The sequence below is a fragment of the chloroplast genome of Glycine max (assembly GCF_000004515.6).
Source record: "Glycine max chloroplast, complete genome".
Classification (NCBI taxonomy): Eukaryota; Viridiplantae; Streptophyta; class Magnoliopsida; order Fabales; family Fabaceae; genus Glycine; species Glycine max.
The window spans coordinates 37,501-65,255 of NC_007942.1; the positions used below are offsets into that span (position 1 = coordinate 37,501).

The 27,755-nt window shown below is 31.9% G+C and overlaps 20 protein-coding genes and 6 non-coding genes; 16 read left to right on the forward strand and 10 right to left on the reverse strand. All coding sequences in view use genetic code 11, as the record gives it.

Moving 5' to 3' along the window:
• Nucleotides 1-2,854, forward strand: part of rpoC1 (RNA polymerase beta' subunit) — a 2,866-nt gene extending 12 nt beyond the window's left edge. The window contains exons 1-2 of one mRNA in view: nt 1-420; nt 1,223-2,854. The exon at nt 1-420 is cut by the window's left edge and continues 12 nt beyond it. Of these exons, the coding sequence (YP_538764.1) occupies nt 1-420; nt 1,223-2,854 (2,052 nt within the window).
• Nucleotides 2,855-3,068: 214 nt separating this feature from the next.
• rpoC2 (RNA polymerase beta'' subunit) lies at nt 3,069-7,229 on the forward strand. Its single transcript has one exon. It carries the CDS (start codon nt 3,069-3,071, stop codon nt 7,227-7,229), a length of 4,161 nt encoding a protein of 1,386 aa, YP_538765.1.
• Nucleotides 7,230-7,499: 270 nt separating this feature from the next.
• rps2 (ribosomal protein S2) lies at nt 7,500-8,210 on the forward strand. The gene has a single exon. It carries the CDS (start codon nt 7,500-7,502, stop codon nt 8,208-8,210), a length of 711 nt encoding a protein of 236 aa, YP_538766.1.
• Nucleotides 8,211-8,470: 260 nt separating this feature from the next.
• Nucleotides 8,471-9,214, forward strand: atpI (ATP synthase CF0 A subunit). The gene has a single exon. It carries the CDS (start codon nt 8,471-8,473, stop codon nt 9,212-9,214), a length of 744 nt encoding a protein of 247 aa, YP_538767.1.
• Nucleotides 9,215-10,317: 1,103 nt separating this feature from the next.
• Nucleotides 10,318-10,563, forward strand: atpH (ATP synthase CF0 C subunit). The gene has a single exon. It carries the CDS (start codon nt 10,318-10,320, stop codon nt 10,561-10,563), a length of 246 nt encoding a protein of 81 aa, YP_538768.1.
• A 441-nt stretch (nt 10,564-11,004) lies between these two features.
• atpF (ATP synthase CF0 B subunit) lies at nt 11,005-12,298 on the forward strand. One transcript has 2 exons: nt 11,005-11,148; nt 11,885-12,298. Exons 1-2 carry the CDS (start codon nt 11,005-11,007, stop codon nt 12,296-12,298), a joined length of 558 nt encoding a protein of 185 aa, YP_538769.1.
• Nucleotides 12,299-12,367: 69 nt separating this feature from the next.
• On the forward strand, nt 12,368-13,900 carry atpA (ATP synthase CF1 alpha subunit). Its single transcript has one exon. It carries the CDS (start codon nt 12,368-12,370, stop codon nt 13,898-13,900), a length of 1,533 nt encoding a protein of 510 aa, YP_538770.1.
• Nucleotides 13,901-14,116: 216 nt separating this feature from the next.
• On the reverse strand, nt 14,117-14,188 carry trnR-UCU. Its single transcript has one exon. It is a non-coding gene; the product is annotated as a tRNA-Arg (tRNA).
• A 284-nt stretch (nt 14,189-14,472) lies between these two features.
• trnG-UCC lies at nt 14,473-15,236 on the reverse strand. One transcript has 2 exons: nt 15,214-15,236; nt 14,473-14,521 (listed from the first exon to the last, which is right to left on the reverse strand). It is a non-coding gene; the product is annotated as a tRNA-Gly (tRNA).
• Nucleotides 15,237-15,713: 477 nt separating this feature from the next.
• Nucleotides 15,714-15,800, forward strand: trnS-GCU. Its single transcript has one exon. It is a non-coding gene; the product is annotated as a tRNA-Ser (tRNA).
• Nucleotides 15,801-15,952: 152 nt separating this feature from the next.
• On the reverse strand, nt 15,953-16,063 carry psbI (photosystem II protein I). The gene has a single exon. It carries the CDS (start codon nt 16,061-16,063, stop codon nt 15,953-15,955), a length of 111 nt encoding a protein of 36 aa, YP_538771.1.
• Nucleotides 16,064-16,524: 461 nt separating this feature from the next.
• Nucleotides 16,525-16,710, reverse strand: psbK (photosystem II protein K). The gene has a single exon. It carries the CDS (start codon nt 16,708-16,710, stop codon nt 16,525-16,527), a length of 186 nt encoding a protein of 61 aa, YP_538772.1.
• Nucleotides 16,711-17,161: 451 nt separating this feature from the next.
• Nucleotides 17,162-17,233, forward strand: trnQ-UUG. The gene has a single exon. It is a non-coding gene; the product is annotated as a tRNA-Gln (tRNA).
• A 482-nt stretch (nt 17,234-17,715) lies between these two features.
• rps16 (ribosomal protein S16) lies at nt 17,716-18,871 on the forward strand. One transcript has 2 exons: nt 17,716-17,755; nt 18,642-18,871. Exons 1-2 carry the CDS (start codon nt 17,716-17,718, stop codon nt 18,869-18,871), a joined length of 270 nt encoding a protein of 89 aa, YP_538773.1.
• A 530-nt stretch (nt 18,872-19,401) lies between these two features.
• accD (acetyl-CoA carboxylase beta subunit) lies at nt 19,402-20,700 on the forward strand. The gene has a single exon. The coding sequence runs from the start codon at nt 19,402-19,404 to the stop codon at nt 20,698-20,700; it is 1,299 nt and encodes a 432-aa protein (YP_538774.1).
• Nucleotides 20,701-20,933: 233 nt separating this feature from the next.
• Nucleotides 20,934-21,038, forward strand: psaI (photosystem I subunit VIII). Its single transcript has one exon. It carries the CDS (start codon nt 20,934-20,936, stop codon nt 21,036-21,038), a length of 105 nt encoding a protein of 34 aa, YP_538775.1.
• Nucleotides 21,039-22,227: 1,189 nt separating this feature from the next.
• cemA (envelope membrane protein) lies at nt 22,228-22,917 on the forward strand. Its single transcript has one exon. The coding sequence runs from the start codon at nt 22,228-22,230 to the stop codon at nt 22,915-22,917; it is 690 nt and encodes a 229-aa protein (YP_538776.1).
• Nucleotides 22,918-23,103: 186 nt separating this feature from the next.
• Nucleotides 23,104-24,066, forward strand: petA (cytochrome f). Its single transcript has one exon. It carries the CDS (start codon nt 23,104-23,106, stop codon nt 24,064-24,066), a length of 963 nt encoding a protein of 320 aa, YP_538777.1.
• Nucleotides 24,067-24,941: 875 nt separating this feature from the next.
• On the reverse strand, nt 24,942-25,064 carry psbJ (photosystem II protein J). The gene has a single exon. It carries the CDS (start codon nt 25,062-25,064, stop codon nt 24,942-24,944), a length of 123 nt encoding a protein of 40 aa, YP_538778.1.
• Nucleotides 25,065-25,204: 140 nt separating this feature from the next.
• psbL (photosystem II protein L) lies at nt 25,205-25,321 on the reverse strand. Its single transcript is given in 1 exon segment — nt 25,205-25,321. A coding segment is annotated over 1 exon segment (117 nt).
• A 22-nt stretch (nt 25,322-25,343) lies between these two features.
• psbF (photosystem II protein VI) lies at nt 25,344-25,463 on the reverse strand. Its single transcript has one exon. It carries the CDS (start codon nt 25,461-25,463, stop codon nt 25,344-25,346), a length of 120 nt encoding a protein of 39 aa, YP_538780.1.
• Nucleotides 25,464-25,472: 9 nt separating this feature from the next.
• Nucleotides 25,473-25,724, reverse strand: psbE (photosystem II protein V). Its single transcript has one exon. It carries the CDS (start codon nt 25,722-25,724, stop codon nt 25,473-25,475), a length of 252 nt encoding a protein of 83 aa, YP_538781.1.
• A 909-nt stretch (nt 25,725-26,633) lies between these two features.
• Nucleotides 26,634-26,729, forward strand: petL (cytochrome b6/f complex subunit VI). Its single transcript has one exon. The coding sequence runs from the start codon at nt 26,634-26,636 to the stop codon at nt 26,727-26,729; it is 96 nt and encodes a 31-aa protein (YP_538782.1).
• A 158-nt stretch (nt 26,730-26,887) lies between these two features.
• Nucleotides 26,888-27,001, forward strand: petG (cytochrome b6/f complex subunit V). The gene has a single exon. The coding sequence runs from the start codon at nt 26,888-26,890 to the stop codon at nt 26,999-27,001; it is 114 nt and encodes a 37-aa protein (YP_538783.1).
• Nucleotides 27,002-27,152: 151 nt separating this feature from the next.
• trnW-CCA lies at nt 27,153-27,226 on the reverse strand. The gene has a single exon. It is a non-coding gene; the product is annotated as a tRNA-Trp (tRNA).
• Nucleotides 27,227-27,428: 202 nt separating this feature from the next.
• On the reverse strand, nt 27,429-27,502 carry trnP-UGG. The gene has a single exon. It is a non-coding gene; the product is annotated as a tRNA-Pro (tRNA).
• Between the last annotated feature and the right edge of the window lie 253 nt (nt 27,503-27,755).

Below are 27,755 nucleotides of genomic sequence, written 5' to 3' on the forward strand. Positions count from 1 at the left end.
TATAAACATCAACAACTCCGAATTGGATCAGTTTCTCCTCAACAAATAAGTGCTTGGGCAAAAAAAATCCTACCTAATGGAGAGATAGTGGGGGAGGTAACAAAACCCTATACTTTTCATTACAAAACCAATAAACCCGAAAAAGATGGATTATTTTGTGAAAGAATTTTTGGGCCTATAAAAAGTGGGATTTGTGCTTGTGGAAATTATCGAGTAATCAGAGATAAAAAGGACGACCCAAAATTTTGTGAACAATGCGGAGTAGAATTTATTGATTCTCGGATACGTAGATATCAAATGGGCTATATAAAACTGGCATGCCTAGTAACTCATGTGTGGTATTTGAAACGTCTTCCTAGTTATATCGCAAATCTTTTAGATAAATCTCTAAAGGAATTAGAAAGTCTAGTATACTGCGATGTGTGATTTGATAAAAATTTTTATTGTACAGATTCCGAATGAGAAACTGTCATTCCATTTAATTTAATTGGGATGCCCTGAATCTGACATGTCTCTTGGAATGAGTAACATGAAACTCAGAATTATGGATGTATTGAATACTCCCTAATAAAAAGGGAATTGGTCTATGGTCAATTCAGTAACAAAAAATATGAAATTATAAATATAAATTTCTAACTGTACGTACCTCGTGAAAAAAAAAATATTTTTTCTTGTAGAATTAGCGATTCCATCTTTTTTAGAAAGAACTGAAATTATGTTCAAATAAGCAAATATATCGTGGTTGCAGAAGTCTATACATCGCATATAGGCTTAAGGACATCCTGACAGAACCATCGAGGCGACGTTTGGACCTAAAAGATCGAATGGAATGATACATAGACAAATAAATCTCTTATGAATTTCGGGATACTCTTTTATTTAATTAATTTAATTAATCCATTTTTGAAGATTCCGCATTCGAAGGGGAGTAGACTACTCAAGAACTTTACTTTTCATTTCTTTTCTGCCTTAATTGAGAATTGGATAAATAATTAAGAAAATAAAAAAAAAAGAATATGTCAATGAAATGTTGATTGGTATTTATTGAGAACTTGAGTAAAGAGTAAACCTTTTTCTTTTAGATTAGAGTTTTTTTATAGATTTTGAAAGTGAAAACCCTTTGTTTTTTTTATTTGGTATAACTACTTGAGCCGGATGAAAGGAAACCTTCACGTCCGATTTTGAAAGGGGGAGATCTTATTGGATTGGATCCTATCTCAATTTTTCGTTTGCTAGACCCGTAGTTAAAAAACCCACTTTCTTACGATTACGAGGTTCATTCGAATATGAAATCCAATCTTGGAAACACAGCATACCACTTTTTTTTACTACCCAAGGTTTTGATATATTTCGAAATCGAGAAATTTCAAGTGGAGCGGGTGCTATCCGAGAACAATTGGCCGATCTGGATTTGAGAATTCTTATGGATTCTTCGTTGATAGAATGGAAAGAATTAGGGGAAGAGGGATCCCCGGACAATGAAAACGAATGGGAAGATCGAAAAGTTGGAAGAAGAAAGAATTTTTTGGTTCGACGCATAGAATTAGCTAAGCATTTTCTCCGAACAAATATAGAACCAGAATGGATGGTTTTATGTCTTTTACCAGTTCTTCCTCCCGAATTGAGACCGATTATTCAAATCGATGGGGGTAAACTAATGAGCTCTGATATTAATGAACTATATAGAAGAGTTATCTATCGGAATAATACTCTTATCGATTTATTAACAACAAGTAGATCTACTCCAGGAGAATTAGTAATGTGTCAGGAGAAATTGGTACAAGAAGCCGTGGATACACTTCTTGATAATGGAATCCGCGGACAACCGATGAGGGACGGTCATAATAAGGTTTACAAATCATTTTCTGATATAATTGAGGGCAAAGAGGGAAGATTTCGCGAGACTCTACTTGGGAAACGGGTTGATTATTCGGGTCGTTCTGTCATTGTTGTAGGTCCATCACTTTCATTACATAGATGTGGATTGCCCCGCGAAATAGCAATAGAACTTTTCCAGACATTTCTAATTCGTGGTCTAATTCGAAAACATTTTGCTTCGAACATAGGAATTGCTAAGAGTAAAATTCGGGAAAAAGAACCGATTGTATGGGAAATACTTCAAGAAGTTATGCAGGGACATCCCGTATTGCTGAATAGAGCGCCGACTCTGCATAGATTAGGTATACAGGCATTCCAACCCATTTTAGTAGAGGGGCGTGCTATTTGTTTGCATCCATTAGTTTGTAAGGGATTCAATGCAGACTTTGATGGGGATCAAATGGCTGTTCATGTGCCTTTATCTTTAGAAGCTCAAGCAGAAGCTCGTTTACTTATGTTTTCTCATACGAACCTCCTGTCTCCGGCTATTGGGGATCCTATTTCCGTACCAACTCAAGATATGCTTATTGGACTTTACATATTAACGAGCGGGAATCGTCGAGGTATTTATTCAAATAGGTATAATCCACGGAATTGCGGAAATTTTAGAAATCTTAAAAATGAAAGAATTCGAGATAATAACTATAAGTATACGAAAAAAAAAGAACCCTTTTTTTGTAATTCCTATGATGCAATTGGAGCTTATCAACAAAAAAGAATAAACTTCGATAGTCCTTTGTGGCTCCGGTGGCGACTAGATCAACGCATTATTTCGTCAAGAGAAGTTCCTATCGAAGTTCACTATGAATCTTTAGGTACCTATCATGAAATTTATGAGCATTATCTAGTAGTAAGAAGTACAAAAAAAGAAATTCGTTCTATATACATTCGAACCAATGTTGGTCATATTTCTTTTTATCGAGAAATCGAAGAAGCTATACAAGGTTTTTGCCGGGCCTATTCATATGATATCTAATCATATGATATCTAATCATATAGATCATATAGATGGTTGGTATCTAAGATAAGAAAATTTATGATACCGATGTAAATTCAGGTCTTCATGGTTTAACGAAAATCATAGTTTTTCAATTTCTACGCAAATCAAGATAAAGAAAAGGCAGTTTTCCAATCATTGACTCAAACCCATTGTTGAACCGAATCCCACTGAGTGGAATATGGAGGTACTTATGGCAGAACGGGCCAATCTAGTCTTTCACAATAAAGTGATAGGTGGAACTGCCATTAAACGACTTATTAGCAGATTAATAGATCACTTTGGAATGGCATATACATCACATATCCTGGATCAAGTAAAGACTCTGGGATTCCGTCAAGCTACGGATACATCCATTTCATTAGGAATTGATGACCTTTTAACAATACCTTCTAAAGGATGGCTAGTCCAAGATGCTGAACAACAAAGTTTGATTTTGGAACAACATCATCATTATGGGAATGTACATGCAGTAGAAAAATTACGCCAATCCATTGAGATATGGTATGCTACAAGTGAATATTTTCGACAAGAAATGAATCCTAATTTTAGGATGACCGACCCCTTTAATCCAGTCCATATAATGTCCTTTTCGGGAGCTAGAGGAAATGCGTCTCAAGTACACCAATTAGTGGGTATGAGAGGATTAATGTCGGATCCACAAGGACAAATGATTGATTTACCTATTCAAAGCAATTTGCGCGAAGGGCTTTCTTTAACAGAATATATAATTTCTTGCTACGGAGCTCGTAAAGGGGTTGTAGATACTGCTGTACGAACATCAGATGCTGGATATCTTACACGCAGACTTGTTGAAGTGGTTCAACACATTGTTGTACGTCGAACGGATTGTGGTACCATTCAAGGAATTTCGGTGAATACCCAGAATGGAATGATGCCGGAAAGAATATGGATACAAACATTAATTGGTCGTGTATTAGCAGACGATATATACAGAGGTTCACGATGCATTGCCGTTAGAAATCAAGATATTGGAATTGGACTTATCAATCGATTTAAAACCCTTCAAACCCAACCAATATCTATCCGAACTCCCTTTACCTGTAGGAATACATCTTGGATCTGTCGATTGTGTTATGGCCAAAGTCCTACTCATGGTCACTTGGTGGAATTAGGAGAAGCTGTAGGTATTATTGCGGGCCAATCCATTGGAGAACCGGGCACTCAACTAACATTAAGAACTTTTCATACTGGCGGAGTCTTCACTGGAGGTACTGCAGAACAGGTGCGAGCACCTTATAATGGAAAAATTCAATTCAATGAAGATTTGGTTCATCCTACACGTACACGTCATGGGCATCCTGCTTTTCTATGTTATATAGATTTGTATGTTACTATTGAAAGTGGTGATATTATACATAATGTGACTATTCCACCAAAAAGTTTTCTATTAGTTCAAAACAATCAATATGTAAAATCAGAACAAGTAATTGCCGAGATTCGCGCAGGAACATACACTTTTAATTTAAAAGAAAAAGTTCGAAAACATGTCTATTCTGACTTAGAAGGAGAAATGCATTGGAGTACCGATGTGTACCATGCATCAGAATTTAGATATAGTAATGTCCATATCTTACCAAAAACAAGTCATTTATGGATTTTATCAGGAAAATCATACAGGTCCGGTTCAGTCTCTTTTTCAATCCGAAAAGATCAAGATCAAATGAACATTCATTATCTTTCTACTGGAGAAAGAGATTTTTGTAACCTTTTAGCAAGTAAAAAAAAAGTAAGACATAAATTGTTTCGTTTCAATCCTTCTGATAAAAAAGAAAGAAGGATTTCAGATTATTCAATATTTAATCAAATCATATCTATAGATCATTGTCATTTTACACATCCTACTATTTTCCATGATACTACGGATTTATTAGCAAAGAGGCGGAGAAATAGATTAATTATTCCATTTCAATTCCAATCGATTCAAGAACGAGACAAAGAGCTAATGTTAGCTTCCAGTATCTCGATTGAAATACCAATCAATGGTATTTTTCGTAGAAATAGCATTCTTGCTTATTTCGATGATCCTCAATACCGAACACAGAGCTCGGGAATTACTAAATATAGGACTATAGGTATAAATTCCATTTTTAAAAAAGAGGATTTTTTAATTGAGTATCAAGGAGTTAAAGAATTTAAGACAAAATACCAAATTAAAGTAGATCAATTTTTTTTCATTCCCGAGGAAGTGCATATTTTACCAGAATCTTCTTCCATAATGGTACGGAACAATAGTATCGTTGAAGTAGATACACTAATCACTTTAAATATAAGAAGTCGAGTAAGGGGATTGGTCCGATTGGAGAAGAAAAAAAAAAAGATTGAATTAAAAATATTTTCCGGGGATATCTATTTTCCCGGAGAAATGGATAAGATATCCCGACACAGTGCCGTGTTGATACCACCAAGAACGGTAAAAAAAAATTCAAAAGAAAAAAAAATGAAAAATTGGATCTATGTCCAATGGATCACAATTACGAAAAAAAAGTATTTTGTTTTGGTTCGACCGGTAATTTTATATGAAATAGCGGATAGGATCAATTTAGTAAAACTTTTTCCCCAAGATATGTTCCAAGAAAGAGATAATCTGGAACTTAAAGTTATTAATTATATTCTTTCTGGAAATGGAAAATCCATTCGGGGAATTTCTGATACAAGTATTCAATTAGTTAGGACTTGTTTAGTCTTAAATTGGGATCAAGACAAAAAATTTTCTTCTATAGAAAATGCGCATGCTTCTTTTGTTGAAATAAGTATAAAAGGTTTGGTTAGATATTTCTTAAGAATTGACTTAGTGAAATCCCATATTTCATATATAAGAAAAAGGAATAATCCGCCCGGTTCAAGATTTATCTTGGATAATGAGTCGGACCGCACCACCATCAATCCATTTTTTTCTATTGATTCGAGGGAAAAAATTCAACAATCACTTAGTAAAAATCATGGAACTATTCGTATGTTGTTGAATAGAAATGAAAAATGCCGATCTTTGATAATTTTGTCATCATCGAATTGTTTTCAAATACGATCATTCAACCATGGAAAATATTACAATGGGATAAAAGAGGGAATTAATCAAATTCAAAGAGATGCTATGATTCCAATTAAAAATTCGTTAGGTCCTTTAGGAATAGCCCCTCAAGTTGCCCATTTTGATTTTTACCGTTTAATAACTCATAATCAGATCTCGATAATTAAAAATGGGCAACTTGACAAATTAAAAGAAACTTTTCAAGTATTCCAATATTATTTCCTGGACGAAAACGAGAGAATTTATAAACCTGATCTGTGTAGTAACATCATTTTAAATCCATTCTATTTGAATTGGCATTTTCTCCACCATAATTATTGTGAAAAAACGTTTACAATAATGAGTCTTGGTCAATTTATTTGCGAAAATGTATGTATAGTTCAAACGAAAAATGCACCACACCTAAAATCGGGTCAAATTCTAACAGTTCAAATGGATTCTGTAGGAATAAGATCGGCTAACCCTTATTTGGCGACTCCTGGAGCAACGGTTCATGGCCATTATGGGGAAATACTTTCTGAAGGAGATATATTAGTTACATTTATCTATGAAAAATCGAGATCGGGTGATATAACACAAGGTCTTCCAAAAGTAGAACAGGTATTAGAAGTTCGTTCGATTGATTCAATATCGATGAACCTAGAAAAGAGAGTTGATACTTGGAATGGGCGTATAACAAAAATTCTTGGCATTCCTTGGGGATTCTTGATTGGTGCTGAGCTAACGATAGCGCAAAGTCGTATTTCTTTGGTTAATAAAATTCAAAAAGTTTATCGATCCCAGGGAGTTCACATTCATAATAGACATATAGAAATTATTGTGCGTCAAATAACATCAAAAGTCTTGGTTTCCGAAGATGGAATGTCTAATGTTTTTTTGCCCGGTGAACTAATTGGATTGTTGCGAGCCGAACGAGCAGGGCGTTCCTTAGAAGAGGCGATTTGCTATCGAGTTCTATTATTGGGGATAACAAAAACATCTCTGAATACTCAAAGTTTCATATCTGAAGCAAGTTTTCAAGAAACTGCTAGAGTTTTATCAAAAGCCGCTCTCCGGGGGCGCATAGATTGGTTGAAAGGTCTGAAAGAGAACGTTGTTTTAGGGGGAATGATACCTGTTGGTACCGGATTCAAAAGAATAATGAACCGTTCAAAGCAAAGGCAATATAACAAGATGACCTCGGAAACAAAAAAAAAGAATTTATTTGAGGGCGAAATGAGAGATATTTTGTTTCACCACAGAGAATTCTTTTTTTTTGTTTCAAAGAATTTATGCGATACATCGCAGCAATCTAGTATTTAATAATTCCTAAAATAATGATTCTTAAGAGCGGATTCATCTTCGGTCATTTTATTTTGTATAATAAAAGAAAGATAATAAAGAGAATAATCATATTAAATATTAAATAGAAAAAATGGCCCGATCATTTATCAAAGGCCAATCTTCGGTAGAAGAGAAGGTTCCTTTGGAACACTTATTTCTATTTCAGTATACCGGGTCTCTTTCTTTCATTTCAAAAAATTTATAGAATTTCGATTTTGAAATGAAAGAAAAGTGTGGGGATAAATATAAATGACAAAAAGATATTGGAACATAATCTTGGAAGAGATGATGGAAGCAGGAGTTCATTTTGGCCACGGTACTAGAAAATGGAATCCTAAAATGTCACCTTATATATCTGCAAAGCGTAAGGGTATTCATATTACAAATCTTATTAGAACTGCTCGGTTTTTATCAGAAGCTTGTGATTTAGTTTTTGATGCAGCAAGTGAGGGAAAACAATTCTTAATTGTTGGTACAAAAAAAAAAGCAGCGGATTCAGTAGCACGGGCTGCAATAAGAGCTCGGTGTCATTATGTTAATAAAAAGTGGCTCGGCGGTATGTTAACGAATTGGTATACTACAGAAACACGACTTCAAAAGTTCAGGGACTTGAGAATGCAACAAAAGACGGGGAGACTCAATAGTTTTCCAAAAAGAGATGCCGCTATATTGAAGAGACATTTAGCTCATTTGGAAACATATCTTGGCGGCATTAAATATATGACGGGGTTACCTGATATTGTAATAATCGTCGATCAACAAGAAGAATATACGGCTCTTCGAGAATGTATAACTTTGGAAATTCCAACAATTTGTTTAATCGATACAAATTGTGACCCGGACCTCGCCGATATTTCAATTCCAGCTAATGATGATGCTATAGCCTCAATTCGATTAATTCTTAACAAATTAGTATTTGCAATTTGTGAGGGCCGTTCTAGCTATATACGAAATTCTTGATTAATAATAAAATAAAAAAATTATTGGATTTAGTTGGAGGGGTTCATAGATTTAGGGAATCGATTACTATACTAGTAATAAATTGTACAAAAAATAAAAATATAAATAATATAAATATAAAAAGAACAAACACAAATTTTATGTGATTAGTCGCGGTATTTAAAATAAAAAATGAAAGTAGACAAATAAAAAAGGAAAGGAGATGTTTGAATAAAAATAATTCCCCTTCAAGTTCTTATTTTTTGAGAGGACAGGACAATATGAATGTTTTATTATGCTCTATCAACACATTAAAAAGATTATATGATATATCTGCTGTGGAAGTAGGTCAACATTTCTATTGGCAAATAGGGAGTTTCCAAGTACATGCCCAAGTACTTATTACTTCTTGGGTTGTAATTGCTCTCTTATTGGTTTCAGCCATTCTAATTATTCGAAATCTGCAAACCATTCCCGCTTTCGGTCAGAATTTCTTTGAATATGTTCTTGAATTCATTCGAGACGTGAGCAAAACTCAAATTGGAGAAGAATATGGTCCGTGGGTTCCTTTTATTGGAACTTTGTTTCTATTTATTTTTGTTTCTAATTGGTCGGGGGCTCTTTTACCTTGGAAAATCATACAATTACCTCACGGGGAGTTAGCTGCACCCACAAATGATATAAATACTACCGTTGCTTTAGCTTTACTTACATCAATTGCATATTTCTATGCGGGTCTTTCAAAAAAAGGATTAGCTTATTTTAATAAATACATCCAACCAACCCCAATCCTTTTACCGATTAACATCTTAGAAGATTTCACAAAACCCTTATCTCTTAGTTTTCGACTTTTCGGAAATATATTAGCTGATGAATTAGTAGTTGTTGTTCTTGTTTCTTTAGTACCTTTAGTAGTTCCTATACCTGTCATGTTCCTTGGATTATTCACAAGCGGTATTCAAGCTCTCATTTTTGCTACTTTAGCTGCGGCTTATATAGGTGAATCCATGGAAGGCCATCATTGACCAGTTTTCTACAAAATAGTCCTTTTCGTTTAGCTTGCCGCACATATATTGCGGCTCAATATAATCTACTTAGTAAACATCTATATCTATCTACCTATATCTATATAGATATAGGTAGATAGATATAGATAGATATTCGATTAGCATATATTAGCATATATTAGTATATATTGGATATTCAAAAAAAAAATAATAAATAAAAAAATTAAGAGCCATAATTAGAATTCTGTATGATATTTACGTTTACGGCGTGTGATAAAAAGATACTATATAGAACTAAAGGAGATTCCCGTTTCAGTTACATTCAATTCAACGATTGACCAAAAGAGAATTCAAAAAATAACATTTAGATCACCCAAATTCCAATATTTCTATGAAACAATAATTAAATCTAACGAATTTATTTCGATTGATTGTATCCATATGGGGTAATAATAAAAGGGGGAGGAGAGCTTAAAAAAACAAGATAACAAATAAAGTATAAGTGCGGGGGGTCAAACTGGGTGTATATAATCGGATCACTATAAGACAACTCTTTCTTTTGAGGTTTCAAAGAATGATTTTCGAATTCGATTGAATCTAAAACACAAAATAATTGGTTTACAGGATAGAAGAAACCCACGTATATGTGATAGGATATTCTATATGAACTAGTTATATATGAACTAACCATATCCATATATATTATATAAAATAACTAATATTTTATATCTAAAATTGCCCCGCTACTACTGTAAATTTCGATAGGGATTAAAAAACAAAGCCTTTCCGTTTCATCTCGAATTGTGAATTGAATATTCAATGACTAAAAAAATGGAATAAAAAAACGAAGAATTCAAAGAATGATTCCAAATTGAAGGTAGGATAAGAACAAAGGTTCTACATATTCACAAAAAAAAACTATGTATGTAGGTAGAGACGAAAAAATAAATCTCGAAGTAATTCGTAGAGTTCAATAACTATTATTATTTTCAATTCGGAATTCTTATTAATTACTTTAAACCGAATAAATCTTGATAATTGAAAAATTAAGTCATAATTTATTGGTTGATTATATCATTAACTATTTCTTTATTTTATATTTAGGTTACGAGGAAATTATCATGAATCCAATTATTTCTGCTGCTTCTGTTATTGCTGCTGGGTTGGCCGTAGGGCTTGCTTCTATTGGACCTGGGGTTGGTCAAGGCACTGCTGCAGGGCAAGCTGTAGAAGGGATTGCACGACAACCGGAGGCAGAGGGAAAAATACGAGGTACTTTATTGCTTAGTTTGGCTTTTATGGAAGCTTTAACAATTTATGGACTGGTTGTAGCATTAGCACTTTTATTTGCTAATCCTTTTGTTTAATCCTAAAAAAATAGAAATACATATCCTTTTTTCCGTGGACTTGCTTTACCGGTCTTGCTTTTTCGAATTCTATTTATATTAATATTTCACTCCTATAATTATTTATCCGTTCGGACAAGAACACAGGGGAAGGACTAATTGAAAGGTGAAGAATTCACATACTGATTCGCCCTCTTTCTTCTCTTTTTTAGTCCAATGACCCCCCCTTTTTTTTAAGATAATTTTTCTCAAGTGTTAAAACTTGAGAGATTTTGCAATGGATATAAGAACTGGTATCTAATTCGAATAAGTATCATTCTTTTAGGGAATCTTCCAATTGATTGACCAATCCAAATAATATATGGATATATATATATAGATAGATCTATCTATATATATATCTAACTAATATAGGAATCTTAGAAAGATAATTAGTCTATTCATAAGAGGAGATGAGATCATATGAAAAATATAACCGATTCTTTCCTTTGTTTGGGCTACTGGCCATCCGCCGGAAGTTTCGGGTTTAATACCGATATTTTAGCAACAAATCCAATAAATCTTAGTGTAGTGTTAGGTGTATTGGTTTTTTTTGGAAAGGGAGTGTGTGCGAGTTGTTTATTTCAAAGAATAGATTGGATCCAACCAAACTGCACTTTTTAGTTATAACTAAGAAAATGTGCATAATCCCGCGAATTACTTCTGAAAATTACTTCTGAATTAATGAAATTTTTTCAATAATTTAAGAAAAAATATTTAAGAACTATAGCATTTCGCGATTTATTGGTAATCCACTTTGATTCTCTATTAACCAATAATTTTGGACTATTACCATGGTTAAAGTGAATAGTTTGAAGTCTAGACGCAGTGTAGTACTCTTTCTACCACTATGTTAATACAGAAATGAAATGGTTTCGATAAAATTATTAGATTTTTTTTTCGATATAGAACACTCATGTCGATAAAATGGCTTGAATCCTATTTACTTACGGCAAGAAATTGAAAAACGGGTTAATTTAACCCTCCCTTTTGTACAATGCGTAATCGATGACCTATGTATAAATGAATAAGAATTCTTTGGATTTGAAGAAAAAAAACAACTTTGCTGACATATATTTGTTTGGTCAGAAGAGTCCTCCGAATATTCTGGTCTTATATTGGTAATTGTTTTCAATATTTTAAAAATAAAAATAGCGAAGAGAGGATAGGCTCATTACATAAAAAATTGGTAAATTTCCCATAAGTAATTGAGTGTGAGAGCCAAATGAATCGAAAGATTCATGTTTGGTTCGGGAAGAGATCCTAGACATTTTGAAATGAATGGAAAGAGAGTCTACTTTCATTAAGTGATTTATTAGATAATCGAAAACAGAAAATCTTGAGAACTATTCGAAACTCAGAAGAATTACGGGAAGGGGCCATTGAACAGCTGGAAAAAGCCCAAGCCCGCTTAAGGAAAGTCGAAACGGAAGCAGATCGTTTTCGGGTGAATGGCTATTCTGAGATCGAACGAGAAAAATTGAATTTAATTAATTCAATTTATACGACTTTGGAACAATTAGAAAATTACAAAAACGAAGCCATTCATTTTGAACAACAAAGAGTGATTAATCAAGTCCGACAACGGGTTTTACAACAAGCCTTACAGGGAGCTCTAGGAACTCTAAAGAGTTGCTTGAACAACGAGTTACATTTACGTACTGTCAGTGCTAATATTGGCATGTTTGGGACGATGAAAGAAAAAATAACTGATTAGTCTTTCTATTATAAAATAGAGTATAGGCATTATTTTTTTCTTCTAAAAAAATAAAATTAAGAAATTTTCATGGTAACCATTCGTGCAGATGAAATTAGTAAAATTATCCGTGAACGCATTGAGCAATATAATACGGAAGTAAAAATTGTAAATACGGGTACCGTACTTCAAGTAGGCGACGGTATTGCTCGTATTTATGGTCTTGATGAAGTAATGGCGGGTGAATTAGTGGAATTTGAAGAGGGTACTATAGGCATTGCTTTGAATTTGGAATCCAAAAATGTTGGTGTTGTATTAATGGGTGATGGTTTGATGATACAAGAGGGAAGTTCAGTAAAAGCAACAGGAAGAATTGCTCAGATACCTGTAAGTGAGGCTTATTTGGGTCGTGTTATAAATGCCCTGGCTAAACCAATTGATGGTCGAGGAGAAATTTCAGCTTCGGAATCTCGATTAATCGAATCTCCTGCTCCCGGTATTATTTCGAGACGTTCCGTATATGAGCCTCTCCAAACAGGACTTATTGCTATTGATTCGATGATCCCCATAGGACGTGGCCAACGAGAATTAATTATTGGAGACAGACAAACGGGTAAAACAGCAGTAGCCACAGATACTATTCTCAATCAACAGGGACAAAATGTAATATGTGTTTATGTAGCTATTGGTCAAAAAGCATCTTCTGTGGCTCAAGTGGTGAATACCTTACAAGAAAGAGGAGCAATGGAATACACTATTGTAGTAGCTGAAACAGCGGATTCTCCAGCTACATTACAATACCTCGCCCCTTATACAGGAGCAGCTCTGGCTGAATATTTTATGTACCGTGAACGTCACACTTTAATCATTTATGACGATCTCTCCAAACAAGCACAGGCTTATCGCCAAATGTCTCTTCTATTACGAAGACCACCTGGTCGCGAAGCTTATCCAGGGGATGTTTTTTATTTACATTCACGTCTTTTGGAAAGAGCCGCTAAATTAAGTTCTCAGTTAGGCGAAGGAAGTATGACTGCTTTACCAATAGTTGAAACTCAATCGGGAGATGTTTCAGCTTATATTCCTACTAATGTAATTTCCATTACAGATGGCCAAATATTCTTATCTGCCGATCTATTCAATGCTGGAATCAGACCCGCTATTAATGTAGGTATTTCCGTTTCCAGAGTTGGATCGGCGGCTCAAATTAAAGCCATGAAACAAGTAGCTGGTAAATTAAAATTGGAATTAGCACAATTCGCAGAATTAGAAGCTTTTGCCCAATTCTCTTCTGATCTCGATAAAGCTACTCAAAATCAATTAGCAAGAGGTCAACGATTGCGCGAGTTGCTTAAACAATCCCAATCAGCTCCTCTTACCGTGGAAGAACAGATAATAACTATTTATACTGGAACGAATGGTTATCTTGATTCATTAGAAATTGGACAGGTAAGGAAATTTCTTGTTGAGTTACGTGCTTACTTAAACACGAATAAACCTCAATTCAAAGAAATCATATCTTCTACCAAGACATTCACTGGGGAAGCAGAAGTCCTTTTGAAGGAAGCTATTCAAGAACAGATGGAACTCTTTTTACTACAGGAACAGGTAGAAAAAAATTGATTAATCATTTAATAACTTTATAATTTCACTTTCAAATTCTTATAATTAGTATCTTTTAATATCTTTTTATTTCATTTGAATATAATATTAATATATAAATAAAATGAATTCGAATGAAAATAGAAAAAAAAAAAAAAAAAATAGAATAAATAAAATAGAAGGACAAGGTATAAATTGCATATATTTGCATATATATGCAAATATATGCAAACAATTTGCGTCCAATAGGATTTGAACCTATACCTAAGGTTTAGAAGACCTCTGTCCTATCCATTAGACAATGGACGCTTCTATTTTTTTTTTTTTCTTTTATTCTTTAACCTTATTAACTAAAAAAGGTTAAAGAATAAAAGAATTCTATATTCTATATATAGGAATTCTATATTCTATATATAGAAAAGATATAGAAAATTTATAGAAAATAAATAAAATTCAATTTGTTATAAATACCTAAAATAAATACCTAAAACTAAATTAAGAAATTAAAAAAAAGAATTGACAAATTCATTTAAAATTCTAGATTCATTCTATAAGAAAAAAGATAGATTCAAATAGAATAAATAGAGAATATAAGCGGGTAGCGGGAATCGAACCCGCATCGTTAGCTTGGAAGGCTAGGGGTTATAGTCGACGTTGATTCATCATTTTGATTTCAATTTAACGTCTCTAATTCAAAACCGAACGTGAAACTTTTGTTTCATTCGGCTCCTTTACAGAAAAAATTAAGAGATGGAAAATCAAAAAATTGACCCATAACATCTATGTCAGCCTTTTTGTTTTGTATGAATAAGTTTAAAACATCTTGCTTTTTAGATGATCCCTCTAGAAGAGCAGTATTATAATAATCTATGTTTTTTTTCTAGTTACTTCGTTCTCTATTTCTATTTAATAGAATCTTTAGGAAAAGCATAAAATTTCTGTCGAGCTAAAAAAATGTAGATGTCTCTAGTAAACTAAAAGAATCGTTTAATAGCTATTTTGCTTCAATCTCTACTATACAAAAAAATGGAAGATTTAGTTACGATTAGAAAGAAACTTTCTATATATCTCTCCATAGATCCTTTCGTCATACTCAAAAAAATTCGGATTATAGATCCAATTCCAAAAACTTATGTTTCATAATTTTAGAACTCAAGTTGTCAATTTAGAATTGATTCTTCTTGTATACAAATTACGATAATGTATATTATACCGCAAATCATTCATTGAGGGTATAAAGGATTCCCTTTAAGTAAGAAATAAAGTTTTTGATCGGAATATGAATCAAACGGGGGATCCCTTAACTATTTAGGGGTCCATGGAACGAATCGCACTTTTACCACTAAACTATACCCGCTACAATACAATTATTGTATCTTTTGTCGAACAAAGCAATCAGACAAAATCAATAAAGAAATAGAGGGGCATAATATTCAATATTCTAATAATTCGAGTATTGACATGTTTAATTAGAGTATCTTCTAATGAAATTTGAAAAACGGGGTGAATTACATTTTTGGATTTTGTTTTTGCTGAAGGTATTTTTTTTTCGAATAAAGTACATTCAATTCAAATAAATCATTGTTATTCAATATTCATGGGAATAAAAAGAGCCCGACTAGGTACTGGCCGGGCTCTTTGGCTGTAGAAAAAGAAAAAAGGAAACTAAAAAATAGAAGAATATAGAATATAATAATGAATCGAAATCAAATAGAAAAAAAAGAGATAAGATAAAAAATAAGATAAAAAGAAGTCTTTTTTTTTCAAGCTCCATTTTTTGCTCTTCTTGTTTATGTGATATAACATAAACAAAGTAATTCTATTTTTCAATTGGGGAGAGATGGCTGAGTGGACTAAAGCGTCGGATTGCTAATCCGTTGTACAAATTTTTGTACCGAGGGTTCGAATCCCTCTCTTTCCGTTGATAATTTGATATTTTTTGTTGAACTTCTTTGTTTTCCTTGTTTGTTTGATTTTTTTTTATTTACTAGTTAAAGATGTTAAAATAAAGAAAATCCTAAAAATATTTTAAAATCCAGCACAAGCAAGAAAAACACAGAATCCACCTTTTTCTTATTCTTCACGCCCTGGATTACGTCCTGGATCGTTAGATAGGAATCCGAAGATGAAAAGAGAAACGAAGAATATCACTACCGTGTAAACAAATAGTTTTAGAGTAAGCATTATAAAATCTCCAAGATAATTAAAAAACGACAAAGAAAGAGAATAGATTCTCTTATATTACAACAAATTTTGTTTCTTTTAATACTAAGTTTCTAAAAAATTAAATTTTTGTGAGGAGATATATAAGATAAGTTTCGAAAATGGATTTGTAGTAAGAGTCGAGTCTTTTATTACAAATTATCAATAATTACTTTTACCAAAAATATTCTTTCATATCTATAATCTAGGTATTCTATTGGTGATGGGTTCAAATCGAATAATAGGATTAGGATTTCTCAATTGGCAAAACGTAGATGATGAGATGGTCCGTATTTTTTCGTATATATCCAAAAATTTCAATATTGGAATCGATAATTCACACTGTAAGACTTATTTGATCTTTTAAATTGTTAAAATGTTCGAATTTTAGTTTTCTGATAAATTCTTAATTTTTTTTTAAGACATTACTCAAATTACAGATATCATCGAAAACTTACAGCAGCTTGCCAAACAAAAGCTAAAAGAAAAAAGAGTAAGGGTATTACTGGCATAATATCCACAATTGGATTCAAGAAAGCGTAGGCTTCGGGCAATTTCGCCGAGAAAAAACTACTTGAATAAAGGACGGAGTGAATACAAATACAGACCAAATTAAAGATATTAAGCATAACAAACATTTTGTTCTTTAAGAAAATATAAATTATTTTTGTTTTTTTTTTAATTAGAATTTTCATTTTTATTGTATTTTATATATATATAAAATACAATAAAAAGGAAAAGAAATTAATATTAATTTATGAATAAAACTAAAAAAAAATGAATAAAATAAGATAAAACCCTCCAAAATCCTTCTTTGATTTGAACTTATCTAGTTCAAAATCTTTTTTTATTCTGAAATAAAAAAATCGAATAAATCACACTTCTATACAATATCTTAATAGAATTGTACGTAATGATCAATAAATTGAGTCTTATCCTATCTATATCTAGATAGATATAGATAGATATGTAGATACGCATATAAAAATACTAGCAACAAATTTTTCTATAGAAATTTTTGAACTGGAATTGACGAACAACCAATATAAATAATAGTGTTTATTAGTATAAAATCGAAAATGGGGCGTGGCCAAGTGGTAAGGCAACGGGTTTTGGTCCCGCTATTCGGAGGTTCGAATCCTTCCGTCCCAGAGCATATCCATTCATGATGTATATCATATTGGAATACAGATTGTATATCAGAATTAAAATTATCCCCCTTTTTGAATTATTCGTCTCTAATCTAAATCGACTTGCTTTCGAATATGTGGATTCAAAAACAAGTCGAGTTTTTGTTACTTTCTTTTTTGTATCAAAATTGTTTTAATGTAATCATTTCATTATATATATCTATTATAATTTTATAATTTTTTCAATTTTTTTTTTTCTTTTTTTCTAATATTTTTAAATTCCCATTTTTCTACTTTACAAATTCTAAAAAGAGAGTAGAAAATAGATTGATAAAATACCGAGTTAATTTTCATTTACGTCTTTACTTTAAAAAAAGTTTTCGTTATATAGAAGAAAAACCCTGACCTAAAAAGGATAGATTATTATGTATCGATTGAATCAATGACTATTCATGATTCCATAATTGAATCAATTACATACTGGATCCAAGCTAAAGGAATGTTATGGTAAAACTTCGTTTGAAACGATGTGGTAAAAAGCAACGTGCGACTTGAAAGACATGATTAGATTAGCTGTGGATTCTTACATCCGCCATTTTTTCTAGTATATAGAAATGAACATGCTCTTGACTCGACATCGTTTGTTCTGTTCCACTAGAACTTATTGTTTTGGGGACGGGAAAGCAGTTGATGATGTAAGTTGATGATGTAAATAGTACATGATGGAGCTCGAGTTTATTCATTTATCAGGGGCAAGTATCTAAGGTTAGTAAAAATTAATAAGTTAGAAAAACTTCGTAAGTTTATTTTTGATAGAAAAATAGAAAGGATCCAATTTGAGCAAGGTTCAAAAAAATGGTTGGAATTAGTAAAACTGTTTTGATCAAAAGTGTAGCCGCAGGAATTAACCTTCTATTTGTATGATTCTTTCATAGAAAGAAAAAATGGTATGTTGCTGCCATTTTTGAAAAGATTGAAGATTCCCGAAGTAATGCCTAAACCCAATGATTCAAAGAAAAGCTAAAAGATCATGGAACAAGTAAATACCATTTTCAAATTGTCTCATCAATTCTATTATCAAAAATTATAAAAAATAAATTATAAAGAAACGAAACACGGGCAAGAAAGGGGAGTAGAGACCACTCAATAAATGAAATAGCTACTAAAGGCTTTGTTCTCTTTTTAGTTATTTGATAATTATCCAATTTGAGTTATGGAGTTATAAATATGAGGAGTTTTTTTTCAAAAAGAAAATACGAAAGAAAAATACTTAAGTCATAGTTTAATTGATTTGATGATTTTATTGATCTATTTGACATCATAATTTTCTACATACATTATAATTTTTTATTTTCTCGAGCCGTACGAGGATAAAACTTCTTATACGTTTCTAGGGGGGGGGTGCATTATTTATCTATCTCTATCCCAATGAGCCGTTTATCGAATCGTTGCAATCGATGTTCGATCTCGAAGAGAGGGAAGAGATCTTCGGAAAGTGGGTTTTTATGATCCAATAAAGAATCAAACCTATTTAAATATTCCTGTTATTCTATATTTCCTTGAACGAGGCGCTCAACCTACAGGAACTGTTCAGGACATTTCAAAAAGGGCTGGTGTTTTTATGGAACTTAGCTCGAATCAACAAACGAAATTCCATTAATGAAATAAAAAAAAGGGGGTGTGGATGACTTGTATATAGATTTCTAAAACTCTTTTCTCTTTTATCCCCCCGCTCTCTTGTTCTATTCATACCTAATTTTTCTTATTTCTTGTTGTTTATATAGAATGATAGGATGTAGTTTTCTATAGCCAGAAAAAGAAATGAAATTTGCATCGATCTTCAAAACAAAATGAAAAAATGTATAGAGATAAAAGATAGAATATAGGAAAAAGAAAAAAAATAGTCACTAAATGAAGTAATTGGACTTATAAATAGATAAATAGATTACCCCTATTGAGGTACTTTTTTTTTTAATGTTTCTTATTATTTTTGATTTTATTATCATTTCTTTTTAATACCAACTCGCTCTTTATTATTTTCAGTTACTAATCCTAGTTATTTGATTTATATACTTTTTTTATAGTAAATACATGAGATAGAATATTCAAAATGGAATATTTCTATTATTTTATTCTTCATCCAATGACTATACATTCATTATATTTTTGTGTAAATAGAGGAAAAACTCGATGGAAAAATGGTGGTTTAATTCTATGTTGTTTAATAGGAAGTTAGAATACAGGTGTGAATTAAGTAAATCAATGGATAGTCTTGGTCCTATTGAAAATACCAGTCTAAGGGAAGACCCTAAAATTTTAACCGATATAGAAAAAAAAATTCACAGGGATTTGGATTATTTAGAAATGGAAGGTTTTTTTTCTAGCGATCTGAATACTGTTTCTAAGAATGATGATGATCATTACATGTATGAGACTCAATTTAGTTTTAACAATAATATTACTAGTTTCATTGATAGTTGCATTGAGAGTTTCAATTTAGGTGATATTGACAAATACAATGATATTTATTTTTATAGTTACATTTTTTTGAAGGGCAGAAATTGTAGTGAAAGCGATAATTCTAGTACTAGTATAATAACTAGTACGAATGATACAAATGATAGTGATTCCACTATAGGAGAAAGTTCTAATAATCTCGATGAAAGTCAAAAATATAAGCATTTGTGGCTTGAATGCGAAAATTGTTATGGATTAAATTATAAAAAATTTTTTAAATCAAAAATGAATATTTGTGAATACTGTGGATATCATTTGAAAATGGGCAGTTCAGATAGAATCGAACTTTCGATTGATTCGGGTACTTGGAATCCTATGGATGAAGACATGGTTTCTCTGGATCCTATTGAATTTCATTCCGAAGAGGAACCTTATAAAGATCGTATTGATTCTTATCAAAGAAAAACGGGATTAACTGAGGCTGTTCAAACAGGTACTGGTCAACTAAATGGTATTCCTGTAGCTATTGGAATTATGGATTTTCAGTTTATGGGGGGCAGTATGGGATCCGCAGTAGGTGAGAAAATCACCCGTTTGGTAGAATATGCTACTAATCAACTTTTACCTCTTATTCTGGTATGTGCGTCCGGAGGAGCGCGTATGCAAGAAGGAAGTTTGAGCTTGATCCAAATGGCTAAAATCTCTTCTGCTTTATATGATTATCAAAAAAATAAAAAGTTATTCTATGTATCCATACTTACATCTCCCACTACTGGGGGGGTAACTGCTAGTTTTGGCATGTTGGGGGATATCATTATTGCCGAACCAAATGCTTATATTGCATTTGCTGGTAAAAGAGTAATTGAACAAACATTGAATAAGGCAGTACCTGAAGGTTCACAAGCAGCTGAATATTTATTCCATAAGGGCTTATTTGATTCAATCGTACCGCGTAATCTTTTAAAGGGCGTTCTGAGTGAGTTATTTCAATTCCATAATTTCTTTTCTTTGACTAAAAATGATAAGGCATAGCCATAAATTCTTTGAATAAGAAAAGGGTATATTATATTATGATATATATTGGCTTAGCTATAATCACTAGAATTATTATATACTAAGTATAAATATATAGAAATTCTAGTGATTATAGACTATCTTTATATAATAATATAAATAAGAATAAAAAAATAAAAAAAAAAAAGAATCTATATAAATATCAAAATAATATATATAAGGTACAAATAGTAAATCGAGGTACCCATTTTATGATAAACTTTCCTTCCATTTTTGTTCCTCTAGTAGGCCTAGTATTTCCGGCAATTGCAATGGCTTCTTTATTTCTTCATGTTCAAAAAAACAAGATTTTTTAGATACAGAAAACAAAGTAAAATTCTGGGGTTTTTTATTCCCCAATTATAATACTAAATTCAAAAAAAGGAGAGTAATGAGTATAATCTTTCGCTCAGACGATGTACTGATATATTCTATGGCGGAGGTTCGAAGAACAAGCAATTTATTTTGGGCCGTTTTCACTTTGTTAGGTTCATTGGGGTTATTGTTCGTTGCAATTTCCAGTTATCTTGGTATGGATTTGTTCTTTATTTCTGAGAAAATTAGTGATTTTTCTTTTATTCCGGACTTTATTTATTTTCCATTTATTCCACAAGGGGCCACGATGGCTTTTTATGGAATCGCGGGTCTCTTTAGTAGTTTTTATTTTGGGTCGATTATTTTTTGGGATATAGGTGGTGGTTTTGATATCTTCAATAAAAAAGGGAAAAAGGTACGTTTTGTTCGTTGGGGATTTCCTGGAAAAAATCGTCGTATTATTCTCGAAATACCTATGAACGAGCTTCACTCCATCAGAATAATAACAGAAGTTAAAGAAGAGGGTATTTTTACTCGTACCAGTACTTTTGAGAGTATCGTTTATCTGGAAACCATAGAACAGGGGTTTATTCCCTTGACTCGTATTGAAGATAATTTGAATGGGACACAAATTGCACATAAAGCTGGCGAATTATCTGTATTTTTGGGTGTACCACTTTTTTACTGATGAGAATTGAACTTAATTAGAAATTAAATTGCACAAAAAGCTTCAGAATTGTCCTATTTATTTTGTGTACCTTTTGAAATATTTTGAAAAAAAAAAACGTTTTTTTTTTTCAAAATATTTCCATTTTTATAGATGAGGCGTTATTTGATTTAGAAATCCGATTATTATATTCCTAACCCGAAGTGCTCCTTGGTGTATTCATAAAAAGTAATAATTTTTCTTCGAATCTTAGCAATTGATATCCTTTCGAAACACCATTTTTTTCTTCATTTGAATTGACAGTGAATTCTTTCGATTTCTTATTCGATTTATGTATTCTTTTTTCTAAATTAAACAAGGCAAGGACTAACTCCCGAACTGCAAGTAAAAAAAATGATAGAATAGAATATAGATTTATCTATAAGCTCTATGACTTGTAATAGAACTTATGCTTGATAGAAAGGTTATTATCATATAGAGTTGACGAATGAGATGAAGTTGAGTTCATTAAATAAAGACGAAAAATGACAAAAAAGAAAACATTCATTCCCCTTCTATATCTTACATCTATAGTCTTTTTGCCCTGGTGTATCTCTTTCACATTTAAGAAAAGTCTCGAATCTTGGTTTATTGATTGGTGGAATACTAGGCAATCCGAAATTTTCTTGAATGATATTAAAGAAAAGAGTATTCTAAAAAAATTCATAGAATTTGAAGAACTGTTTTTCTTAGATGACATGTTAAAGGAATGTCCGGAAACACATCTACAAAACCTGCGTACTGGAATCTATAAAGAAACAATCCAATTAATCAAAACGCACAACGAAGATCGTATGAATACGATTTTGCACTTCTCGACAAATATAATTTGTTTCTTTATTCTAAGCGGTTATTCTATTCTTGGTAATCAAGAACTTGTTCTTATTAACTCTTTGGTTCGAGAATTTATATATAATTTAAGTGACACAATAAAAGCTTTTTCTATTCTTCTATTAACTGATTTATGTATAGGATTCCATTCAACCCATGGTTGGGAACTAGTGATTGGTTTCGTCTATAAAGATTTTGGATTTGCTCAAAATGATCAAATTATATCTGGTCTTGTTTCCACTTTTCCAGTCATTTTAGATACAATTTTAAAATATTGGATTTTTCGTTATTTAAATCGCGTATCTCCATCACTTGTAGTGATTTATCATTCAATGAATGATTGACTGACAAAATGATTCACTTATCAAATTTTAATTTAAAGTTTTTTAGCTAAAAAGAAAATAACTTTGCTTTTTCCCTTCTTTTTAACCCCCTTAAATGAAAAAAGGGGTTCCCCGACTTGGATAGGGAACTATGCGAGTGACCTACCTAATCTTATTGTAGAAATTTTCAGGATCAATGATTAGACCATGCAAACTAGAAATGCTTTTTCTTGTATAAAGGAAGGGATTACTCGATCCATTTCCATATCGATCATGATATATATAATAATTCGAGCACCCATTTCAAACGCATATCCAATTTTTGCACAGCAGGGTTATGAAAATCCCCGAGAAGCAACCGGTCGTATTGTCTGTGCCAATTGCCATTTAGCTAATAAGCCCGTGGATATTGAGGTTCCACAAGCGGTACTTCCTGATACTGTATTTGAAGCAGTTGTTCGAATTCCTTATGATATGCAAGTGAAACAAGTTCTTGCTAATGGTAAAAAGGGAGCTTTGAATGTGGGGGCTGTTCTTATTTTACCGGAAGGTTTTGAATTGGCACCCCCCGATCGTATTTCGCCTGAGATTAAAGAGAAGATAGGCAATCTGTCTTTTCAAAACTATCGTCCTACAAAAAAAAATATTCTTGTGGTAGGCCCTGTTCCTGGTCAAAAATATAAAGAAATCACCTTTCCTATTCTTTCCCCGGATCCCACTACTAAGAGAGATGTTCATTTCTTAAAATATCCTATATACGTAGGTGGGAACAGGGGAAGGGGTCAGATTTATCTTGACGGGAGCAAGAGTAATAATAATGTGTATAATGCTACAGCAGCGGGTATGGTAAAAAAAATCATACGAAAAGAAAAAGGGGGATACGAAATAACTATAGTGGATGCATTGGATGGGCGTGAAGTGATTGATATTATACCTCCAGGACCAGAACTTCTTGTTTCAGAAGGTGAATCTATCAAACTTGATCAGCCATTAACAAGTAATCCAAATGTGGGTGGATTTGGTCAGGGGGATGCGGAAATAGTACTTCAAGATCCGTTACGTGTCCAAGGTCTCTTGTTCTTCTTCGCATCTATTATTTTAGCACAAATCTTTTTAGTTCTTAAGAAGAAACAATTTGAGAAGGTTCAATTGTCCGAAATGAATTTCTAGTCCCGCATATTTATCAACATATTAAACTCATAAAAATAACTCAATTTTTTTGTTGATAATTTATGTAATTCTATTCAGTATAATATCAGTATAATAGAATAAAAAAATTATGAAAAGATCTTTGGTTCTGTATAGTCTTTTTATACTATATTTAAAGAGTTACTTGTAACGTAATACAAATAAACTCGAGTATGGATATTGTCAGGAAGACTATTTGACTTTGTTTTTTCAACCCCCCAAAAAATTCGAATATTATGGTTATGACACTGTTTTTTTCAGATTTCATTTTTCTATAATAGAGAGTTCTATTATAGAAATTTCGATTGTAAAATACAATAAAATTGGATTCGATACTAAACATAAAATAGATATCTATATAGATAGATAATTTGAAACAAAATCAATTAAAATATGGAAAAGGTACTCTAGGGGGGATTTTTTGTCTTTTCCTAGAGTCCGATTCCTATTCCTTCTTGTTTGTGTCGAAATAGAAATATTCTAAAAATATCAATAAAATAATCTTTTTTAACCCCTTCCTGAAAAATCCTATATCTTAGTTTCTATTTTTTCCAACTTAGAATATTTCTGCCATATAATATTTTATTGCATATAATACGTAGTGAACAAATAAAAAGAGAGGGGGTTGGGGAATTTGATTAAACAAATTGAATTTCTTCAATTAACTTGTAAAAAAAAAAAAGAATGAAATGGAGTTTTTTGAAACATCGGAAAAAGTAGTCGTTTATATGAATAAAAAAAGATTAGAATTATTAATAACTCACCTGGGATCCACTCTTTCTTTGACGAATTCGAGTGGATCCCAGGTGAGTTATTACGCTTTCATTTCAAAAAAAAAACAAATTCTAACACGATTACTACAGAGATGAGCCCAATCCGGAATATGAACCATAAAAGAAAATACCAATTAAACCGATCACAGTAATACCAGTTACAGTACCTATTATCCAAAGAGGAATCCTTCCAGTAGTATCGGCCATTTATCCCACTTTCCTCCACATTTAATCAAGTAGTCAGTCATGCTAAAGACATAAACAGTCATAGATAATTATGAAACGATATCCTTCCGAATGGGATAAAATAATTCCTTATATATTTTTTACTATTCCTATTTCTTCTATTAATTGAAGAAATAATTTGAAAATAAAACAGCAAGTACAAAAATGAGTAATAACCCCCAGTAGAGACTGGTACGATTCAATTCAACATTTTGTTCATTTGGGTTTGATTGTGTCGTAGCTCTATAATTCAAATTAGGTTTATCGTTGGATGAACTGCATTGCTGATATTGATCCCAAAAAAGAAACAGTGGGTACCGCTAGTCCGTGAACAGCCAACCATCGTACTGTAAAAATTGGATAGGTCCTATCTATGGTCATTGGAGCCTCCTAAAAAGATCTACTAAATTCATCAAGTTGTTCCAAAGGATCAAAACGGCCAGTTATTAATGGAATTCCTTGTCGGCTCTCTGTAAAATATTCGTTTGGGCGGGGGCTTCCAAAAACATCGTAAGCTAGACCCGTGCTGACAAATAACCAACCTGCAATGAATAGGGAGGGTATAGTAATGCTATGAATAATCCAGTATCGGATACTGGTAATAATATCAGCAAAAGAACGTTCTCCTGTGCTTCCAGACATGTTGAACTCCACATATTCTTGTACAGTCAAAAGGGGGATCGATTCCATAAAATCAGTAAGTAGAAATTTACTGAAATGTAATCCTTGTTAGATCGTCCATTTTGTACCAACGGTGTCTTTTGAGTATACCGAATCAGTATAGCTATCCTTCTTCTAACAGAGCAATGAAATTTCACAATCGAAATCTAGGACTAGATAAGTTCTTTCTTCTTTCTTCATTGATTGTCTCGATGTATTCAAAAATCCGATAGAAAATTTTTTGATAGTACATTTTTATAGTAATAGTATAAAATGAAGGTTCTTCACATTTCACATTATTAGTTTCGGACTAAAAACTAAGTATCAATTAAAATCGGAATATGGTAAATTGGTTTCTTAGAATTCATAAAGGAGATTTTATATTTCTAGAATTCAATTAGATGCCAAATCTATAAATATACTTTTTGTGGTTGTTGAAGATATTTTTTCTATTTTATTCTATATTAATTCAAAATTAAAGAAATTGAAATAACAATTGAAATAACAAAGTTATTTTTCTTTGTTTTTGTTTTAATATTCATTTTTCTTTCTAATAGAAATAGAATTCTATTCTAGAATAATATATAAAATAATACGAAAGATTTTCATTATCATTAGATTAGTTTACTCAATTCATGAGTTGATTAATAAGTCTGTTGATTTGGAATCACAGGATGAGTAGATGTCACAGATGATGAATTTATTTCTAAATTATGTCATTCTATTTCTCTTTTTATTCGTCTGTAATAATTTATTGATGAATCTCCAATTTTCAATTGTATCTTTTAAGTAGTATTTTTTCTTATCTTCTTTTTTCTCTCAAAAATGGAAATTTAGGGAAGTGCTTTATAAACAGATGTATAAAAATAACATATTTCATTTAGCTTCTATATGCTCACTATAACTAGTTATTTCGGTTTTTTACTAGTGGTTTTAATTATAACCTCATCTCTATTTATTGGTCTGAGTAAAATACGACTTATTTGATTTGTAATTTTGAGAGGAATAGTCAATTTTGGAATAAGACATTCTATAGTTCCTTACTGTGTCAATTTACAATTCTCGGTCGTTGAGATTCATGATCAATACAGATTAATGGTTAAGGATAGATATTACCTTTCTTTTTACCTTTCGAACAAATAAAAATGATTGAAGTTTTTCTATTTGGAATCGTGTTAGGTTTAATTCCCATTACTTTGGCTGGATTATTTGTAACTGCATATTTACAATACCGACGAGGTGATCAGTTGGATCTTTGATTAATTAATGTCTCTTTTTTTGCGGATTCCCTATTTTTTTGTTTTAATCCTAATCTACAAGGATTAAATTCAGACTTTTTAATGTTCAATTATTTCAGTGTAATTATCATTCGAAAAATACAAGAATCACGTTCTGTAGGATTTGAATCATCACGCTCTGTAGGATTTGAACCTACGACATCGGGTTTTGGAGACCCGCGTTCTACCGAACTGAACTAAGAGCGCTTTGTTTTCATAAATTATTTTATATGATCCAAATCCATTTTACATGTATATACTATATCAATATATATACATATAGATATTCGGTATGTATGTCCAATTGGAATTCGTCTTCAATTGGTCCCGTTTTATTGCTCATCTCATATAATAAATATATAATACGGAATATAATACGGAATATCATATGATAAGTAATAGTTAGGGATAGGGATGACAGGATTTGAACCCGTGACATTTTGTACCCAAAACAAACGCGCTACCAAGCTGCGCTACATCCCTTTTCCATTTGTTTCTAGTGTTATTGTAAAGAATCTTTGTCTTGTTTTCCACATTTTTATCTGTTGATATATAGATATATATATAATATATATCTATCATTTTTCTAATTTTCTGCCATTTTTTTTAGTTTCCTATACTATAATATAGAATATAATATGAAAAAGAAAAAAAAGATTCTAAAGAAATATAACTAATATTCTTTAGAATAATCAAAAAGAATATTAAATTCAAATAAATTTTAGATAGAAAAAAG